The sequence below is a fragment of the Heterodontus francisci genome, chromosome 33 (assembly GCF_036365525.1).
Source record: "Heterodontus francisci isolate sHetFra1 chromosome 33, sHetFra1.hap1, whole genome shotgun sequence".
Taxonomy (NCBI): domain Eukaryota; kingdom Metazoa; phylum Chordata; class Chondrichthyes; order Heterodontiformes; family Heterodontidae; genus Heterodontus; species Heterodontus francisci.
In genome coordinates, this window is record NC_090403.1 from 54,174,800 (window position 1) to 54,197,112 (window position 22,313).

The following is a 22,313-nucleotide window of genomic DNA, read 5'->3' on the forward strand; positions in this document are numbered from 1 at the left end:
GTGTAGCATGAATCTTAATGTATAAATAGTAGTATCTGTATCACGAACAACACTTACTCTGGTGTACCTGACAGACTCTGTTGGAGTCAGTGCCGCTGTATTAGAGTAAGTCAGCCGGCTAATGCGCAAATAAAGTTAAATTGATTTTACCTGCACATCCGACTCGGTATATTTACTAAACCAGACTGAAGGCAAAAAGAACTCAGATTAACACCAGGAATGATCTTAATCTCTATCTCTCCCCTCTCTCTCTCTCTCCCCCTCTCTCTGTGTCTCTCTCCCTCTTTGTGTCTCTCCCCCACCCTCGGTCTGTTTCTCCTCCTCCCTCTTTGTTTCTCTGTGCCCCCTCCCTCTCTCTCTCTGCCTCTCTCGCTTCCCACTCGTGGCTCGCCACTCCCTGTTCCTGATTCACCACTCCCTGCTCCTTGCTGATGGTTCGCTGCGCCTCACTCCCATTCCCGCCCACTCCCTGAACCGCATGAAAACTGCAGGGGTGGCTGATCCCAGAGCGCCTGTGCCGTGAACCGCCAATCACAGTGACCAATCACCAACAGGCATCCACCATCCCTCAGACGCAGGTCCTGTCTACCCCTCTGCCTGACGTACATGTACAGGAGAGTCACGGGCAGCCTGCTATCAATCACAGTGGACTGGCGGGCCAGATGGAAACATTCAGCGGCCCGGTTTCTTGCCCATGGCTCATACATTAGACAATTTTGGTCTAAATGGTGAATGTCAGTGGGCTGATTTTATCATGGGGAAGGCCTCAGAGCTGAGTCTGATGCTGCCCTCAACTGATAACCAGCCTGAGACTGACTGGTGATCAAGAATGACAACTGTGTTTGATTCACCTCTCTGACCCTGCCAAACCCCTCCCCCTCCCCTCGGCCCTCCCCCACCCCTCCCCCCCATCTCCCAATTCAAGGGCAGTACAACTAATTCGAGTCGAAGAGACTTAGCTGTTGGCAGGGAAAAAGTCAGAAGTGCAAGGAGAGAGCCAACTGTGTAACAGCCCCGACAACCAATTTTATCTGCAGTACCTGTGGAAGAGTCTGTCACTCTAGAATTGGCCTTTATAGCCACTCCAGGCGCTCTTTCACAAACCACTGACCACCTCCAGGTGCTTACCCATTGTCTCTCAAGACAAGGAGGCCAAAGAAAGACAACTAATTCCTCTCCCCACTTGTCTCTCAGCATGAGATCAATTAACTCAACACAGGCCATGGATTGAACAATGGACCTTGCAGGTCCATATGAGTCAGTATCACACTGGATGTCTCTGCGTCAGTATCCCATGGAGCATAACATTTATCCATTGAGAGTAATGTTATGACCTCGGTATTGTTCAGGCCTGCTTGCCAGATGAATATTGTATTGGGATACATTAGCATAGTAGTTACGTTTGTGAGCTAGTAAGTCAGGGGTCTGGGCTAATGATCCAGAGATGTGAGTTTAAATCCACCATGGCAGCTGGGGAATTTAAATTCAATTAAATAAATATGGAATAAAAAGCTAGTATCAGTAATGGTGGCCATGAAATTAATGAATTGTTGTAACAACACATCTGGTTCACTAATGTCCTTTAGGGAAGGAAATCTAACGTCCTTACCTGGCTGGCCTATATGTGACTCCAGACCTACAGAAGTGTGATTGACTCTTGACTGCTCTCTGAAGTGGCCTAGCAATGCATTCAGTCGTTTTCAAGAAGGTGGCTCACCACCATCTTCTCAAGGGCAATTAAGCAGGTGCCGTTGATGCACACATCCCATGATTGAATTTAAAAATAGCTGGACTGTGTCCTCTAGTTATCATTACTTACTGGCTCCTCCCACTTCACAAAGATTCTCCCTCATCTTGGGCTGACTGTTTTAACAAATATAGTTTCACTATGGTGACACAGACACTGTAATCACAGTAATAAAGTTATGGTTTTTATTTATTCCCGGGATGTGCGTGTCGCTGGCAAGGCCAGCATTTATTCTCCATTCTTTAGTTGTCCTTGAGAAGGGAGTCGTGAGCCTTCTTGAACCACTACAGTCAGTGTACTGAAGGTGCTCCACAGTGCTGTTAGGAAGGCGTTCCAGGATTTTGACCCCGACACGATGAGAAAAGAGCTGATGTATTTCCAGGTCGGCGTGGTGTGTGACTTGGAGGGAACTTGAAGGTGCTGGTGTTCCCATGTGCCTGCTGCCCTTGTTCTTCCAGGTGCTGGAGGTTGTGTGCTTGGGAGGTGCTGTTGAAGAAATATCACAAATAGCTTTGTTTCTGTGTTGTCCGCTCACATCGATAAAAACAGTCATCTTACAAAACTAATTTACTTAAAAATAAAAACCATGAACATGCTAACTTTGTTTTCTCTGTTGTTCTGTTTTCCCATTCCCTCTTTGTACAATTTGTTACTTTTTAAATTACATTTCTTTGCCAAATCTCCTAACCTATCATTTAAATTCTTTAAATCCCCTCACTTGACTCCTTTCTCTTTCTCCCTGGCTCTTACTGTCCATCTTGCATCTTTAAATGAATGGTGTTCAAACATTTCTGTGTTGCAAACCCAATTGAATATTAACAAACTTCCATGGCAACGTGCAAACGTTAAAACACTCCCAGGGACCACCTGCAAATATTGAAGTACTCTCAGGGACTCTCTTTAAATTTTGAAAACCCCCTGGAGACATCCTATAAATATGGACACAATCCTACGGACCCTCACACTGTTAGGGAAATCCAGCAAACATTTGCCAATTGGAAGATGGGATTATAAAGACTGACCAGGTCAATCTCTTTTCCCTATCTGAAAACAAGAACAAGTAAACTCATTAGAGATGCATAAATGGTTATAAAAGTTTAAAACTATACTTAGGAAGCTATTATGTAGGTGTTTTAGCTTTGGAAATTCTCCAGGTTCACTTGGAGGTGACCAATTCTCAATATTGAGCTCATGTTTTAGGAACAGGAAAAGGCCATTTAGACCCACAAGCTTGTTCTGCCATTCATTGAGATCATGGCAGATCTGTATCTTAACTCCATCCACCTGCCTTGGCTCTATATCCCTTATAACCCATGGCTAACAATAATCTCATTGATTTCAGATTTAAAATGATTAATTGAGATAGCATCTACTGCTTTTTGTTTTTGTAGTTCGTCGCGCAGCCACTCAGTTTGGCTTGAAAGAGGTGGGTGATGACGAGGATTGGACTCTGTTCTGGACTGACTACTCAGTCTCATTGGACAAAGCCATGGAACTGAAACGCTACCAGGTAATTAGCCAACTGTTGACACAATAAGAAGACGTTCCCATTTCCCCAGGTTCTGTACCAGAGCCAGGAGAACCTCACACAACATTTAAATTTCAGTAACTGGATGGCTCAATTGATAAATGCAGCAACAGTGTGACATTGGGTTTTAGTTGTCAGTTGTGACTCTGTTGGTCGCACTTTTCGCCTCTTGAGCCCGAATGTTATGGTTTGAATTCCCACTCCAGAAACTTGAGTACATAATCCAGGCTGACACTCCAGCACAGTACTGAGGGAGTGCTGCACTGTTGGAGGTGCTGTCTTTCAGATGAGACATTAAACCAAAGCCTCAGTCAGTGGATGTAAAAATCCTATGCACTATTTGGAAAAGAGCAGGGGCGTTCTTCCTAGCATCTTGCTGAATATTTAATCCTCAACCAACATCATAAAATAAACAGATTATCCAGTCATTATCTCATTGTTGTTTGTGGGATCTTGCTGTACACAAATTGGCTGCTGCATTTCCTACATTACAACAGCGACTACACTTCAAAAGTACTTAATTGATTGCAAAGCACCTTGGGATGTCCTGAGGTTGTGAAAGGCACAATAGAAATGCAAGCTCTTTCGATGGAGTCATGAAAATCAGCAAGATCCCAATCAGCTGATTTCAGCTGTAATATTAGTGGCACTACATTGGCCACAGTGCCTCTTGCTTCAGGTGGACAACAGGAGTTCCTGCTCTTGATTGCAATGAAATATAAGAAGGTTAAGTTAAGTACAGGATTGTGAAACCTCCTATGGTAAATTAGTTGTTTGTAAGAGCCATAGTTGAAGAATAGACTCACTGATAAGGTACTAGAGGGTGGCCAGCAGCTGTGCGGCCAGACACCTGCATTAGTCTGTGCCTTCAGGAAAGAAAAGGGAAAACTAGAAAACAATAAATGACGTGTTACTACACAACTTGTGTACAAGGAGGACTGATGACTTTTTTTCTTATACAGAAAATTAATCATTTTCCTGGGATGAATGAGATCTGCAGGAAGGACTTGCTAGCCCGGAACTTAAATAGGATGTTAAAGCTATACCCAAAGGATTACAACATTTTCCCAAAAACGTGGTGTCTGCCATCTGAGTAAGTTCAATGAAAGGCCAGGGAGTGAAACAACTTCATGGCACAGTAATAATAGACTAAAGCCATACTTACAGGAGAGAACATGAAACATGGAAACAGGCACTGGGTAGAGCAGGGGGTTAGAAGCTGGACTTTTATCTCTGGAACTTGGGTTCAAGTTCAGATATAATGATTATCTTCTCTGCCCGCTGCCCGTAAAGATCCAGTGTGTTTGGGCAGTCTGATTCGAGTTCCTTTTAGACAGGTGTCTAAAAATTCACAGTCTTACTCAGAGAGACCATCAGCTCACTATTGTGAGAAATGGAAAAAAAATTAAATAGGTGCAGTAGGATGCACTTCTGACATCATGGCTCAGGAACATTGTTGGGGCAGACTAGGGGAGTTTTACTCTATACCTGACTGTTATATCTAATCTGGGAGTACTTGATGCTAGCATTGGCTGCCTGCAATGGGAAAACTTGCATTCCCCAGGGCTAACATCCCTCATCTTAGAGTCATAGAGGGATACAGCACTGAAACAGGCCCTTTGGCCCACTGAGTCTGTGCCAACCAACAACCACCCATTTATACTAATCCTACATTAATCCCATATTCCCTACCACATCCCCACCATTCTCCTACCACCTACCTACACTAGGGGCAATTTACAATGGCCAATTTACCTATCAACCTGCAAGTCTTTGGCTGTGGGAGGAAACCGTAGCACCCGGCGGAAACCCACGCAGTCACAGGGAGAACTTGCAAACTTCGCACAGGCAGTACCTAGAACCGAATGCGGGTCACTGGAGCTGTGAGGCTGCAGTGCTAACCACTGCGCCACTGTGCCGCCCTTGAAGGGGATAGAGAAAGAAAATAAAAATGAAGTCACTTAAATCTACTTCACTTTCATCTGGGCTCTTCTTACTTAGAGGCCTGAGTTTTTCAACCTGTGTAAAGCACTACAATACCCAAGGTTTGAAAAATATTCCCAGATCAGGATCTGTTCCAGTATCACTCTTACACTGTTCTTTGGTCCCCACCTTCTAATCATCATAAATTTTCGTGTCCTTATTTCATTGATTCTACCAGACAGCATGTTAATTGTATATTAATGTGTTTAATTGTACACAGGTGGTGGCCATTAACTGGGGATTCACTTGTGTCCCTATAGACACAGACTGAAAATGGGTTAGTAGGTGTCTGCTTGTAATATGTAACTCTGTCTATAAATGCTTATAAAATTGTGCAAAGATTGGCTCCAGTTCTATCCTTCACCATCTCATTTTCTGACATATTACACATCCCTCCTTTAATTCCTCTTCAGCTTCAAGTGAACTGTTCCAAAAACTCTTCCCGGATTTCCATTCTTACTGCGTTGAACTCAAAACAGCTTGTCACTCTAATTCACACTTTACCAATACCTCAAAACTGTTGTACTCCTTACTTTATTATTCTTTTGTCTACAATCTGCAGGGTTTCTAATTCCCTCCCTTAACCTCGCCACCTCTCTTTCTTCTTTTAATGTGCTTTTTAAAACCTACCTCTTTGACCAAGCTTTTGGCCATCTGCTCTAATATTGCCGTTTGTGACTTAGTGTCCCATTTTGCTCAATAACGCTCCTGTAGAGTGCCTTGGGACATTTTATTATGTTAAAGGCACTATATAAATGGAAGTTGTTGTTGTTGTTTTAAAACCTAAGCTTGGAATCATCTAACTATTCCATCTTGATTTATCGCAGCTTTTGTCCTCCCATCAGGTTGGATTGAACTCATATCCACATCCCAGAGGTCAATGGGGGTCATTTTAAATTTCAGCAAAGGTGTAAAATGGGATGATATTAGATCAGGTCATTAAACACCCGATCTGAAGTCCATGGGAAATTAATTTTAAGGGATGTTTTCAGTGTGGCTAACCTGAAATTACCTGTTTCACATCCACACCAAAAGGCAAAATTCCCCTGATGATTTTTAAAACTACTGCACCTCCCAGTTGCCAAAATGTAAGGTTAAAGAGTCCTGTAGTATCTACTGAGACCACTGTGCTAGTCAATAAGTTGGGGGTGTGATGGGACTTACAGCAAGCAGTCTATTTTACAGCAGGGTCTATTTACTCAGCTAATAGCAAAGCAAACAAAGTCTATTTACAGAGTCTATTTATAAAGTGTGTCTACAAACTACAGCATCCAGAACCCAGCAACTTCTCCTGGTAAAAGCAGGGTGATTACTCGAGCAGAATGCAGTGAGTGGAGGATAGTTCCTCTAAATTACATGTGTAAAATCAGTCCCAGTCACAGCAGTGTGGTCTCCAGGTGTGATTTACAGGGGAATTACTCCAATCATCTCCATGCTGGTCGGGAATAGTGTTGTCACACTATACCAGCCATAAATGCCATGCAGGGCTTAACGCCAGAAAGTATGGAGTTGTTGGTGCTGGCAAACAGGTTGTATTGCCATGCATGTATCTTTTCTGTTACATAGCAACATAGAAAATCAGCAGCATAGAAGGAGGCCATTCAGCTAATCTGTAGTCTTGTAGGTTATGGCACTTCAAGTGCCTGTCTAAGTAATTTTAAGTGCGATGAAGATTTCTGCCTCTATCGACCTTTCAGACAGTGAATTCCAGACCCCCACCACCCTCTGGGAAAACATTTCTCCTCAAATCCCCTCTAATCCTTCTTTAAATCTATGCTCTCTGGCTATTAACCTCTAAGAAAGCTGTGGGGTCAAAACCCACTCCACAAAATCCAGGCTGATATGCCCAGTGCAGAACTGAGAGAGTGCTGCACTGTCAGAGCTTCCATCTCTCAGATAAGACATTAAATTGAAGCCCCATCTACCCTCTCAAGTGGATGTAAAATATCCCATGGCACTATTTTGAAGACAAGCAAGGGAGTTCTCTCCGGGGTCCTGCACGATATTTATCCCTCAACCAACATTACTAAAAACAGGTTATCTGATCATTATCACATTGTTGTTTATGGGAGCTTGCTGTGCGCACATTTCCTACATGATAGTGACTAGACTCCAGAAGTACTTCATTGGCTGTAAAGTGCTTTTGGATATCCTGAGGTTTAGTTTAGTTTAGTTTAGAGATACAGCACTGAAACAGGCCCTTCGGCCCACCGAGTCTGTGCCGACCATCAACCACCCATTTATATTAATCCTACACTAATTCCATATTCCTACCACATCCCCACCTGTCCCTATATTTCCCTACCACCTATCTATACTAGGGGCAATTTATAATAGCCAATTTACCTATCAACCTGCAAGTCTTTGGCTGTGGGAGGAAACCGGAGCACCTGGCGAAAACCCACGCAGACACAGGGAGAACTTGCAAACTCTACACAGGCAGTACCCAGAATTGAACCCGGGTCACTGGAGCTGTGAGGCTGCAGTGCTAACCACTGCGCCACTGTGCCGCCCAGGTTGTGAAAGGCACTGTAGAGATGCAAGTCTTTTTTTAATGTTATTATCTCTTAGTATTGAAAAATGCTTTTTTCCACAGTTATCATGAGTTTATGGCCTACAGCAGAGCAAGGAAATCCAAGACATTCATCTGCAAACCTGATTCTGAATGTCAGGGACGTGGCATCTTTTTGACTAGGAATACCAGCGAAGTTAAACCAGGGGAAGACATGGTTTGCCAAGTGTACATTCCAAAGGTATTTTATCCTGTGCCACACTGTCTCCTGCTTAGTCTTAATATGTGGACATTCAGAAAGGAGAATTCTTAACTGAATGACATTGGTTTGTATAAAGAACTCCACAATAAAATTATGAAAAGAGGGGTGAGAAAAGTCATTGGTGGGACCTTGTACACCACTAACCCACAGGCACCACACCATCTCCTGTGAGGGGCAAAAAACAAAGACAAAACCTGCAGCCATTTCAGGATACACTCCAGGAAATTATTTCCCGACTCCCTTCGGCAATCTGGCATGGCTCCAAGCCTGGGTTGCCCATGACTCATCAAAACACAACTAACTGGCAACTTGTCCCTCTAACTGGATGTGTCCTGTACTCTTTTAATGGACTGCAATGACTCCATGCTCACCACATGTCTCAGAGTGATGGTTTTCTGTGAAAAGAAATTCTTCCCTGGCATCTTTGTTTATGGATTTTACATGCATGCCCTCTAGTCTCCCCAACCCTACGCATTTCAAATAATTTATCTACCTGTGACAAATCCCTTCATCATTTAAAGAACTCTGCCAGGTTATGTCTTGACTTGGTGTGATGATGTACAATGAACCCGTTTTACATATCTCCCCATTTTTATGCTCCTTGAAGTCAGGCCCCAGGAAACACACACCATATATTCCTCCTTATAAGTATGAAAATTAAAGTTTCGAGCCATTAAGCATCATTCATGCACATTGAAGAACCTTCAATCCATGAAGCTTTCTAATTTTTCAGTGACTCACACTGATGTCATGAAAATATATTCAAATACCCATTGTCTCTCGAGATAAGGAGGCCAAAGAAAAAGATGTAGATATTCAAATAAATAGAGAATACAGTGCAGATCTCATTGAAAATACTGTTTTTTTTTAAAAAGTCACGATAAAACAACAAAAAAATTCTGGGTGCAGTTTTACCCACATTTTGAACCAGGGTAAGTGCTAGAAACACGCGTGTGTTGGGAGTGGAGACGTTATAATGAGCCCAGCTGCGTCGGGTGCAGGAATCAACAGACAGGCGTAAAAGATTGAGGAAATTCGGGCGCAGTGTAATTATATGGGTAACGCACTTGCACCTGAGTTTCCTTGATCTTTCATGGTGGGTATTTGCCTTCTTCCCTGACTGCTCATGCCTCTGGGCGCAAGAAAAGGGGAAACTCCACCCCATTATTTGACTATTCATTAAAAGCAATCACGTTAACAAAATAGGGAGTCAGGAGCATCAGGCCAAAGCTAGAATTTGGCTGGGCTGGGCTGCCCTTTGTGGTACAACCAGCCGCTGTTTGCTGCCCAGACCTCATGCATGAAAGAATGGCGGCACTTGGCTGGTGTACCCCAGCAGGACTCAGTACCTCGAGGAGAGAAGTGGAGAAAATTAGTGTGGGGACAAGAGTAGGAAGGGAACTAATTGACACAATGCAGATACTGTAACCAATGTTCGCTCTAGACTGTGCAGGTGCACAGCTGTGCAGCAATCCAGATGTTTGTGCAGTGCAACAAATAGGCCACGCACAACAAACAAAAATTAGAGGGAACATTGACCGTAAGCCTCCTCCTTTTAAAGATACACCAGTAATGATTTAGCTCTTCCCATGCATGCAATCACCCTCTACTTCCTGTGCAGCCATTCATCTTGGATGGGTTCAAGTTTGACCTCAGACTCTACGTCTTGATTACTTCCTGTGACCCTCTACGAATATATTTCTACGACGAGGGCCTGATCCGTTTTGCCACAACAAAGTATTCTGAACCCACTGACAGGAATCTAGTAAGTAGCACTGCTGGTTTATTGGTTAAAGCCATTGAAATATAGTTAGCTTGCTTTAAAAGTAATATAATTGGTCATTTTTGTGAGGGTTAATTTTAACCAAACTCGTTGGGCAGGAAACCCAAGGGCTTGGGTATAATGTTAACTTTACAGCTGCACTAAGTGTTGCCAATCCTCCAGGATTACACTGGTGTCTCCAGGAATTACAGGTGAAACTCCTGAGGAAAATTATAGAAGCATTAAAACAGAATTGTGTGTTTTATTAATTTTCTTTGAACATATTTGTTTATTGGTAGTGGAAATCTCGGAGAAGGGGTGAATAGGCAGTTTGACAGGGCAGTGCAGTTGGAGGCAGGAGGCCATGTGATGAAACCTCCAGGATTATTTCCAGCCAAAGTTAAAGCTTCAAGGCCTACTCCAGAAACGTAGACACACAATCCAGGTGGACACTCCCAGTGTAGTATTGAGGGAGTGCTGCACTGTTGGAGGTTTTATCCTTTCGGATGAAACATTAAACCAAGGCCCAGCTTGCCCCTCAGGTGGATGTAAAAGATCCCCTGGCACTATTCAACGAAGAGCAGGGGAGTTCTCCCTGGTTTTTTGGCCAATATTTACTCCTTAATCAACATCATTAAATCAGATTACCTGGTTGTTATCTCATTGCTGTTTGTGGGAGCTTGCTGTGCACAAATTGGCTGCTGTATATCCCCGCTTTAAAACAGTGACCACACTTCAATAATGTACTTAATTGGCTGTAAAGTGCTTTGGAAAGTCCTGAGGTTGTGGAAGGAGCTATAAAAACACAAGCCTTTCTTATTTTCCAACTGCTGCTTATTCCCCAGCTGTACGTGCCTAGGTACCTGTTACTCTACTTCTTCTCTCTGCTCATAGCAAAACTGTTGTGACCATGTTGTTACAACTGAGACGGGAGCAGTGTACTGTTTATTTTAGTTCCGCTTCTCCACGGGTCACAGCATATATTAAATTTTTTCCTACTTACTGTTACGGTCAATCATAGATTCTACTTTCTCCCAGAATAAAACACACCAATCAGGGGTTTCTTTAATAAACAACAACATTATCAGTTTATTATAAAACAAGTCTTAACCAGTAATGAAGCGAAGCATAAACACACGGATCAAAATATAAAAGTTCCCTTTTTACCTTAGCCACACACACACACACCCACACACACTGGTTAACCGAGAACGTAAAGAAATTTACTCTTTAGAGCGCCAGTACAAACAAAATGTTGGCCAAAATACTTGCTAATTCTTGAGGAAAAAAGAGAAGATATGAAAAGATGTCAGATGTCCTTTTTGGTTCGGTGTCCCAAATATGTATGGACGGATGTCACTGGGATAGAACAGGTCTTGTCAGGTAAAGTTGAAGATCAGTTTGGGCAGGCTTTCCAGGGAAAATGCAGTAACAGGGATTTCAGGCAGTTTCTGACACTTGCTTCTCAGCTTCTCAAGAGATGGGAAACTGGCAGGCTTTTTCAAAGAGCTGGAACAGACTGAGCTGGGTGTTGCTCTCTTGGCAAGTTTTCTCCAACTGTCTTTTCAAACCATTATCCAGTTCCCAACTCATTGTCTAAAGCAAAACCATAAACAATATCACATGAGTCAAGCCTCCTGACCCCTATAAATGTTGACCTGTCACTTCTCCATAAACATCTTTCCCAAGTCAAAAACAACCCCTGTTGGGTAATTATTTGAAGACAGGTACCTTCCATTACAGTCCAGACCTCTCAGTGATCCTTGTGAAACAAACATCCATGGACTCCTTTTCAGTTTTAAACCACAAATCTTCAAAATTTAACAAATAAATGGAAGCACTCATAACAATGTTGGTAGCAATTGCAGGCCATGCTCCAGTTAGTTACTTGTTGCAGTGGCAGCAATTCAACATAATTAGTGACGGTGATGTCCCAGAAAGAGAGACCAACCCCTTTTGCCTTCTGTTGCTCACAGGAGGATGTCTGCATGCACCTCACCAACTACTCCATCAACAGGCACAGCAAGAACTTCGTCCGAGATGAGAACAAAGGCAGTAAAAGGTGAGACTGTACAGCAGCAGAGTTACTGTTTGTGGCTTTCTCATAGTGCAGAATGGGTGTGCCCTTTGTAAAAGTGCAGTACATGTGGAAGGTGGTCAGTGAGGCAGGAGAGATAATACAGCCCTTATTCCATTGCCACAATAGCTCATTACCTCCTCCTGTTCCCCCTCTTTTTTAAGACATTTTATTTTTTTCCCCTCTTTAGGTCTCTCTTTGCCACTAGCCATCCCCCAAGCCAAGATGGCTATCAGGCAACTTGCTTCCAGGCCTCTGTTCAGCTGTCTGTGAGGAGGTCTATAACAATCTGAGGTGAGTTGCCCATCTAATTTCTAATTTTTCTGCCACCTGCCCTGCCTGTGGGAGGTGCTCGGCCTCTACTCAGCCCTTACTACCATGGCTGGGACCGTGACCATGAGTTTTTGGTGTGGGGGAAATTACTGGTGTTTGAACCGAATACGTTGTACCATCACCACCTCCCAACAGCTACCATTGAACCCTCTGATACCTCAGCAGACATAAAGGTTTCTCATGACCCACGTCTTCTCCATGTTCGTTACCTGTTTAGATCGCTAATGCTGTTGCCCATCAATTTTTCTCCTCCTTCAACTCAGTGTGAGACCATGTTGCGATCTCTCCATGGAACTGAAGCTACTCCATGAACAGCTCGCATGATAAAAAGGCTTCATGTGGAGAAGGGGCTAGTCTTTCAAAGCTTCTGTGATGTGCCCCATCCTGCTGTGTTGCAGCAAATCAGTGGACCAAGAATTCAAGAGAAGGAAGCCTAAATAACAGTCAATCTTAGTCCCATGGGAGTGGGAGTCCAGTGCTAAAACTTATTGGATTGTCTCATTCTGATCTTCCAGGAAAGATTCAAGATTCTGAGCCACGTGCTGAAGCTGAGACATGGAGCAAAATTTGATGGGGCTCAGGGGTTTAGGCTTTCGGCTCCAGATGTTTTGATTGTCACAAACCCTTCCTTTATTTTACTTAAATCAAAATAACCCATCAATTCAAATAGTGAGTTAAATGTATGACTATTAAAAATGTGGTTGATTGTTGGAAATGAAGGTGTCCACCTTGGAAGGAAACGTTCTGCTGTATTAACCGTTAATGATCAAATAACTTACTGATGTTCATGGGTTTATTACAAGTCCCAGGCGGGAGCTCGAACTAGCGAGCATCCTGCCCATCTGGGAGTGGAGGCAGGGCAGCCTTGTCAATTCTAATGGCAGGGCCTGCCTCGTTAACGTGCCACTGCCCAACTGCCTGATCAAAACGGCCAGGAGGTAGTCAGTAAGCGGCTGTCTAGCATTAAAGTCAGGCTGCAGGAGTCTGCCACCTAGGGATCAGAGGGAATGGTTCTTGGCACTATAGGGTTGCCAAATGTCCAGGATTGCTCTGCAGTCTCCAGGAGCTGAAGACTAATCTCCAGGTTGCTGCTGGAAGCAAACCTAGGGAGAAAAATCATATGGGGTATTTTAAAAAATTGTGTTTTTTTCATTTTTTTGGAACATTCCCACATATTAGTTATAAAAATATTGGCGATGGTAAAGACGGCTGTTTGACTGACAAGTCACGAATCATCCAATTGGGTAATGAAGAATCTGGTGTTTTCCGAATTGGCTGTAGGAATTTGGTGCATTGCGAGGATGGATGCGTTGGGCGACCAAAGGCAGGAGCTTTTGGGGGGTGCGGGGCAGTTGAAGGCAGTAGACCATGTGATGAAAGCTCCGGGGATATGCCCAATCAGAGTTGGCAACCCTATAGTCTTCAAGAGGGAGGTTGGACGGGGATTCCAGCTGGGAGGAGACCCGACGCAAGGGAGGCCCAAGCTGTCTTATGGGACCCAGAGGAGCACTCCTGGCCTACGAGGGAACTTCAAAAAGAAAAACATTTAAAAATGTACCTTTCTGGGTTCCTTCTGACTCCAAAAACACTTCCCAATTGCTTTGACCACAGTTCCCTGCTCAGGCCTCAGGTTAATATTGCAGGCAGGCCCCGATGATAGCATATCTGCATATTTAAAGAAGGATGCCGCTGACTTCAGTTTAAAACTACCCCCTCTGGGCTCACACACAGCTTAGGGCCAGGGCTCAGATGGTTACTGGTGCCCATGGAACCAACACTTCTGGGCAGGGATTCGGAAGGGAGAAGAAAAATTATTACTATCGATTACTGCTCTAATAAAGGGGAAAACGTGATAGGCTCTTTCACCAATTCGCACTCTGCTATTGTGAACCCTTTATTGACTTTGTGCATTCTCCCTGTTGGCACAAATGATGCTGCATGATAACTTATCAGATAAGGCAATCTGACGGACAAATGATGATTTACAAAAATTTGGAGCTGATGGGTCTGTAAAATATATTTCTTCCAGAAAGCTATCTTTCTTTAACAAGTATATGGAGAACAATGCCTACGACTTGGAGAGGTTGTGGAGCAGCATTGAAGACGTGATTATCAAAACGATCCTGGCAGCGTATCCAGTCCTGAAACACAATTATCTCACGTGCTTTCCAAACCATATTTCTGGCAGCGCTTGCTTCGAGATCCTTGGCTTTGATATCATCCTGGACCAAACGTTGAAACCCTGGCTGCTGGAGGTACAGAGATCTTTGAGATAAGTGTACACATGCTAAATGAATGTTTCCGCCAACTACACAGAAGGTAGAATCAATAGAATCGTACAGCATAGAAGGAGGCCATTCAGCCCATTGTACCTGTGCCAGCTCTTTGAAAGGGCTGTCTAATTTGTCCCACCCCTTCCCCTTTCCCCATAGCCCTGCAAATTTTCTCTTTTTCAAGTATTCATCCAAAGTTATTATTGAATCTGCACAGTGGTGCAGTGGTTAGCACTGCAGTCTCACAGCTCCAGCGACCCGGGTTCAATTCTGGGTACTGCCTGTGTGGAGTTTGCAAGTTCTCCCTGTGTCTGCGTGGGTTTCCTCCGGGTGCTCCGGTTTCCTCCCACATGCCAAAGACTTGCAGGTTGATAGGTTAATTGGCCATTATAAATTGCCCCTAGTATAGGTAGGTGGTAGGGAAATATAGGGACAGGTGGGGATGTGGTAGGAATATGGGATTAGTGTAGGATTAGTATAAATGGGTGGTTGATGGTTGGCACAGACTCGGTGGGCCGAAGGGCCTGTTTCAGTGCTGTATCTCTAAAAAAAAAAATCTGCTTCCACCACCCTTTCAGGTGAAGCATTCAGATCACAACAACTCACTATATACAAAAAAAATTCCTTCATCTCCTTCTGGCTGTTTTGGCAATTATCTTAAATATGTGCCCTCTGGTTACCAACCCTCCTGCCAGTGGCTACAGTTTCTCCTTATTTAATCTATCAAAATCCTTCATGATTTTGAATGCCTCTATTAAATCTCCTCTTAATCTTTGTTGCTCTATGGAGAACAATCCTAGCTTCTCCAGGCTCTCCATGTATCCGAAGTCCTTCATCCCTGGTACCATTCTAGGAAATGTTCACTCCACCCTTTCCAAGGCCTTGACACCCTTCTTATAGTGTGGTGCCCAGAATTAAACACAATGTTCCAGCCGAGGCCTTAGCAGAGACTTATAAAGGTTTAGTATATCTTCCTTCCTTATATACTCTATATGCCTCTATTAATAGAGATTTTTTATTCATTCATGGTATTCAATGCCAACATCCCTAATTACTCTTAAGAAGGTGGTGGTGAGCCGCCTTCTTGAACTGCTGAAGTCCATGTGGTGTAGGTACACCCACAGTGCTGTTAGGGAGGGAGTTCCAGGATTTTGACCCAGAAACAGTGAAAGAACGACCTTTACAGTTTGAAGTCAGAATGGTGTGTGACTTTGACGGGAACTTGCAAGCGGCACACAGGCCCATGCGTCTGCTGCCCTTGTCCTTCTAAGTAGTAGAGGTCATGGGTTTGGAAGGTGCTGTCGAAGGTCCTTTCTTTGTTTGCACCCATTCCTTTCATTCCTGTTAACCACATCTAGTGAAACGATCTCTGTACGCTTTTCGTGGGAATTGAATCACAAGGGCTGAACATTTTTTCAGCGGTGGGTTCCCAGCAACAGGCTGGAAGGTGGGGTGGGATGGGGCGACCCTGTATCAGCCCTCAGTCAGACCCCCGGCTGTATTTAACAGCGGGTAGGTAATTAACTGCTCACCTTTGGCGATGCCGTCCCCTTTAAGGGACAAGATACCACCCCAAGCTGCTGTTCAATTAGAAGGCTGACAGCTCAGCAGTACCAACAGTGCCACTGGGAGCAGTGGCTACTGCTGGTACTGTAGGAGGCCCAGAGCAGCGAAGATGGAGGAGGCCCGGGTATCGAGGTAAGTGGGGACGGGGGGTGAGGGCAGGACAGGGAATCTTGACATGGGGGCAGCCATTGCCCTGGGGAACCCTCTGTGGGCAATGGATTGCCTCTAGAGGAGGGACCCTGTCCACTGAGCTCGCTAGGAGGCCACCAGGTCTCACCTGGTGGTGTCTCCACAAGGCAGCGAGCTTTAATGGGCCACTTAAGTGGCTTAATTGGCCTCCCAGCAGCCTTCCCGCCTGCCGTGGCGCCCACTGCAAACAAAATGGCATGTGGGTAGGACAACATTGGGAACGCCACCCGACGGCACTCCATGCCATTTTGTCTGCTCCCTCGCCTCCCAGCCTATCTCTAAAGGCTGGATATAATCCAGCCCATAATATCCAAAAGATACCCACTCTGTGCTGAGTTAGCGGCATTCAGAGTCTTACAACTGGTTTCAGCACTCTTTGGACTGAGGAGAGAAAAAATAAATCAGCTTCTCAATCACTATATAGTGATCCCTATCCAGCAATTCCTACTGGAAAAGACACGAATGCCAGATGAAGACAGTATGCTTCAGCTGTGATGGCATCCATAGTTGAAGAGCCTCTAGTCACCCACAGTCAATCCTTGTATGTAAAGAGTGGATACTTTGACCGAGGTATCAGAGGATGACTTCCTCTGATTCATTGATGCCAAGATACAAAGGTGTTCCTGAGATGATGATGATTAAATATGCAGATAGCTGCCTTTTAAGCTTTTAGATGTAAGTGACAGCTCATTATAGAGCCCAGTGCCCCTTTGACAGTAATTTACTTTGACCTGAGTGTACTCTTTACTTAAACTGATGCTAAGACTTTCTTTCTAAGAAAGTGGATTCCAGTAGCTGCATTTCTCTACCATTTACTCTTGAACATATTTTGCTGTGAATATTTTAGGTTAATCATTCTCCGAGTTTTACCACTGACTCCAAACTTGACCAAGAAGTGAAAGATAACCTTCTTTATGATACATTTTGCATGATAAATCTTGGTGCTTGTGACCGGCGGAAAGTTATAGAAGAGGAGAGGCGTAGAACAAATGAGCGACTTCTTCACATCTACAAATCCCGTGAGGACAGGTATCTGCATGACAGAGTGAGAATGTGAAATATTCAGTATTTCAATGAACTGGTAGAACATAGGAACAGGAAGAGGCCCTATAGCTTTTCGAGCCTGTTCGGCCTTTCATTGAGATTATGGCTCATCTGCAACCCAACTCCATATACCTGCCTTTGCCCCATATCCCTTAATACCTTTGGATAACAAAAATGTATCAATTTTAGATTTAAAATGGACAATTATTCTAGTATCAATTGCCTTTTGCAGTAGAGATTCCAAACTTCTACCACCCTTTGCATAGAGAAGTGTTTCCAAATCTTACTCCTGAAAGGTCTGTCTCTAACTTTTGGGCTAGGTCCCAAACAAACAGCAGAAATAGTTTCTCTTGATCTCCCCTATATGTTCCTCTTGATATCTTGAGAACTTTGATCAAGTCACCCTTTAACCTTTAAATTCTAGATATTACAACCCTAGTTTGTGTAATCTCTCCTTGTAATTTAATCTTTGGAGTCCAGGTATCATTCTGGTAAATCTACACTGCACTCCTTCCCAGGCAAATATATCCTTCCTATGGGCAGTACGCAGAACTGCCCATAGTACTCCAGCTGTGGTCTGGCCAAGGCTTTGTATGCAGGGTGACCAATGGTGGGAGTGTGAGGGACAGCCAGTCAGAAGTATAAGGCCATGTGATGACACCTCCCGGAATATGTCCAATCAAACTTGGTGACCCTAACCCAATGTTGTCCAACCTTTTCTCAGCCTTGTCTTACATGGGGCGGGGTGGGGGGGAGGTGGTGGGGGTGGTTGGGGGTGAGACAATTTCGGAAAGATAAAGGCATTAAAAATTTATCTTACTATTAATCAAAACAACAACAAATGTACATTTTTGTGAAGAAGCTTTAAATGTGAAGACTAATTTATTGATTATGTTGGACACTGATTTTGTGAGAAACCTGGCATTATTTTGCTTGCACAAGAGTCCATAGTTTGCCCGCACTCTTCTTGTAGTGATGTGGAGTATTCCCGATAGATGGCAAAGGGATCAAAGGATATGGGGAGAAAGCGGGAACAGGTTACTGAGTTGGATGATTAGCCATAATCATAATGAATTGCGGAGCAGACTCAAAGGGCTGAATGGCCTACTCCTGCTCCTATTTTCTATGTTTCTATGTTTTCTATGTTTCTATGAAATTCTGTCAGGAGTGATCTTGGTCACTCTCTCTCCCTCTCTCTCTGCCCTCCCTCTCTCTCTCTCCCTCTCTGCCCTCCCTCTCTCTCTGTGCCCCTCTCTCTCTCTGCCCCCTCTCTCTGCCCCCTCTCTCTGCCCCTCTCTCTCTGCCCCTCTCTCTCGGCCCCCTCTCTCATTCTCTGCCCCTCTTTCTCTCTCTCTGTCCCCCTCTTTCTCTCTCTCTCTGACAGTTGCAGAGAGTGGGAATGCTCAGCAAATGGTTGATCAGTTTTTTTATAAAAACATCACGCTGTCAGTTTCACAGCTGACAGCTGCTGACATCGGGAATAGCCGTTTCCCAACTTCAGACAGATTTGGGGTGGGTTTCCATCAGTCTTTTAAAAATCCCTGAATCTGTCCGAAGTTGGGAAATGGCTGTTCCTGTTTTCAAAAGCCGGTCTGACAATGGAAAATTTCTCATCTTCAGTCATGGAGCCAGGGTGAGGATATGGAATGGCTCGGGTACAGTTTACATCCACGGGCCAGATTGAAACCTTTGGTGGGCCGGATCCTGGCCCTCGGGCCATATGTTGGACAACCCTGTTCTCACCGATTATTATCCATCTGTTAGTTTGAAAGGATTGAAAGTTTTGTGCTTTTGCCCCGGTGCTCTCTGTGAATGCTGCTTCACACCAGGAGAGAGAATTAAAAACCAGGGAACAACCTTAAAATCAGAGCTAGGCCAATCTTAAATGAACAGGAAGCACTTTTTCCATGCATTGTAGAAATGTGGAATTCTCTCCTTCAAAAGCCTGTGGAAGCTGGATCCTTCAAAACCGAGATTTTTTGTTAGGCGAGGATATCAGGGGGTATAGGGCAAAGGTAGGCAAATGGTGTTGAGATCCAGATCAGCCACAATCTAACTGAATGATGGAGCAGGCTCAAAGGGCTGTATAGGCCAATCCTGTTCCTAATGTTGCTATTGGTGGCTAATTGCAGAATCAACCCTAATGCTTCAGTATTACATGGATTAATAGCACAGAAATAGGCCTCTCAGCTCAACTGGTTCATGCTGGTGTTTATGCTCCACACGAGCCTTCTCCCACCTACTACATCTAACCCGATTAACATATCCTTCTATTCCTTTCTCGCTCATGTGTTTATCTAACCTCCCCTTAATTGAATCTATACTATTCACCACAACCACTCCACACATAGCAATAAATGCAGGCCTAGCCAGCGACGCCTACATCCCATGAACAAAAAAATATATAGTAGCGATTTCCACATTCTCACCACTCCCTGGTGCTACGACTGAATCTGGAGGAGTGCATTGTTTTCCTCCAGTCCCACTGCTCGACTGGTCACAACATAGATTTTAAAATATTTTAACCAGTTATGGATATAGCCAATTATATACTTTTATCTATCCATTTCAGCATACAAATCCACCAACCAGGTTTCTTTAATAAACAACAACATTATTAATTTATTATAAAACAAGACTTATTCAACAACGATATAAAGCTTATTAACACACAGGTTGAAATATGAAAGTATAAATATATTCCCTTCCAAATAACCCAACGTACATGCACACACACACACCAGTTAAAGAAAAAATAAAGAAGCTTTCTCTGCAGAGATCAGTTTTACAAAAGCAAAAATACTTTGGCCACATACTTGTTAATTCTTGAAGAAAAAAAGGGATAACATATGAAATGTTCCAGGTGACGTTTGGTCTGGCACCCTAGTATACGTAGATGGATGTCACTAGACACATGCGGTTGTACCGGGATCTTTTCAGAAGCAGTTCTATCAGGAGATATCGAGAGGGAGTTTTGCAGATTTTTCGGGAGAATGACTGCATCAATGGGTTCAACTATCACACTGGATTCTCAGAAGATTTATCAACACAGGTGGCAAAGAATGAGTTGGTTGGCTTCTCTCTTAGCAGGATACACACCAACTGTACTCCAAAAATGAAACCAAAACTTCGGAGCCATAAATCAAGACATGTGACTTCTCTGTAAACAACACCAAATAGTTCAATAGCCCATAAGGCTCCGGCTGTTTACTTAGTTTAAGACATGTGACTTCCATTAGGTGTTTGTTTTTAGACAAAATCCCAAGGGTCCTTCCAGTGATCCTTTTATAAAAAAAAAATCTCCTCAGGTATTTTCTACAGTCTTTTAAACACAAGTCCTCAAAAAATAATAATAATTGAAGCGTGTTCATGACACTGGTAAAGAGGTTTCTCTTGAATTCCCTATTGTAGAGGAGGAAGGAGAAAAGAGCAGAGATTGAATGATAAAAAGCAGTGGATTTAAGAACAAAAAAGGCAAAGACTGCCCCAAGAATAAAGCACAAAAGGAATAATTGCTGCCTTTCTTTTCAAATTAGAGTTGATGAAATAAAAAGCAACCAGGCTGCCTGGGTGGAACAGATGGAAAAGTATGAAGATGAAAACATGGGGAACTTCAGAAGAATTTATCCTATTACTGGCTCGGAAAAATATGAGAAATTCTTGAAATACAAGCATTCCCTTTTCCAGGAAACTGTTGCCTCCAAGGCCCGGGAAGAATGTGCCAGGTAGATTTTATTTGGATTTGTGGCAGTCTCCTTTGTTTCTGGCATAAACTGGGTATTTCACTGCCCCTCCAGTGCCCCTTTACTGTCCCTGCACTGCCCCTCCTGTGCCCCTCCACTGTCCCTCAAGTACCCTTCCACTGTCCCTGCACTGCCCCTCCATTATCCCTCCAGTGCCCTTCTGTTGCCTCTCCACTGTTCCTCCAGTACCTCTCCATTGCCCCTCCCCCAAAAATTATTTAGTCTCCAGGAGTGGAATTGTTTGGATTGAAAGAAAATACTGGGTTCCTTGAATAGCTTGGTTGCTAACAGTGTTGCCTGACCTGGAGCTGATCTGTACAGGCTAGGCAGGTTCTCAGATGAATCCATATTCTGCACTGAGTTAGCCGAACTTGGCTAGGACAGAGGTAGTGACACTCCCATTGGCCAAAGTTCTCTCATACTGGCAGAAAGGGAAAAACTTAACCGTGGGTTTGTGTCCCCAATCACTATCCACAACCCCAGTGAAAAGAGTATGTGTGTGGATAGCGGATGAGTGCAAGGTTGGGATCTGTTCAGATGCTCTGTTCCCCTGCTCCCACCACTGTTCCCCCCACCCTCGCCATTGTCAAATAGCCCACCAGCGAATGGGCTCACACTTGATTATTGGGTGAGCTACCAACCCTGCTGCCCATTCCCAGGAGAAGATGGGCCACTTCTTTCAGGACAAAAGGGTAAAAAATTGGAAGGGTGGGTTTGGAAACAAGAAAGCATATTCTTATCAAGCAGTATTGCATCGAAATTCTCACCTCTTGACTTTCTAGGCAGATGCGGCAAGAGATCCGGCAGAAACAGGAGCAGAAGGAATTACTGTTGAAAGGGCGTAAGTGCCCAGAGAGGAACCTGCGGGGAGAGTCCCAGAGCCAGAAGAATCTCTCATCAGGAGTCTTCACGAAGCAGAAGCCGCCAATGCCTCCAACCTCACTTCCTGTAACTACTTCAGTTTGGTTGATGGGCTATTTCATTTTAGGACAGAAAGCAATTTACTAATAAGACACACTGGGTCTCAGCAGCCGTTCAGTGGATAGCGCCGTCATCTCTGAGTCAGGAGGTCATGGGTTCAAGTCCCACTCCAGAGACTTGAGCACAAAAATCTAGGCTGACACTCTCAGTGTAATACTGAAGTACTACACTGTCAGAAGTGCCATCTTTCAGATGAGATGTTAAAGAGATGTCTGCCCTTTCAGGTGGATATAAAGGTCCCACGGCACAATTGAAGAAGAGTAGGGGAGTTGTCCTAGTTTCCTGCCCAATATTTATCCCTTAACCAACATTC

General features: G+C 44.0%; 1 protein-coding gene across 1 annotated transcript; it reads left to right on the forward strand.

The window, feature by feature from the left end:
- The first annotated feature begins 1,433 nt into the window (after window positions 1–1,433).
- On the forward strand, window positions 1,434–22,027 carry ttll6 (tubulin tyrosine ligase-like family, member 6). Its single transcript, XM_068013073.1, has 10 exons — window positions 1,434–1,446; window positions 3,139–3,257; window positions 4,238–4,368; window positions 7,855–8,011; window positions 9,654–9,797; window positions 11,771–11,856; window positions 14,234–14,459; window positions 17,080–17,261; window positions 20,813–21,001; window positions 21,802–22,027. Exons 1-10 carry the CDS (start codon window positions 1,434–1,436, stop codon window positions 22,025–22,027), a joined length of 1,473 nt encoding a protein of 490 aa, XP_067869174.1.
- The last annotated feature ends 286 nt before the right edge of the window (window positions 22,028–22,313 follow it).

Coding starts and splice junctions, on each gene's coding strand:
- ttll6 (XM_068013073.1), top strand. Junction 3,258..4,237: donor TGGAACTGAAACGCTACCAG/GTAATTAGCCAA, acceptor TTTCTTATACAG/AAAATTAATCATTTTCCTGG. Junction 17,262..20,812: donor TACAAATCCCGTGAGGACAG/GTATCTGCATGA, acceptor TTTTCAAATTAG/AGTTGATGAAATAAAAAGCA.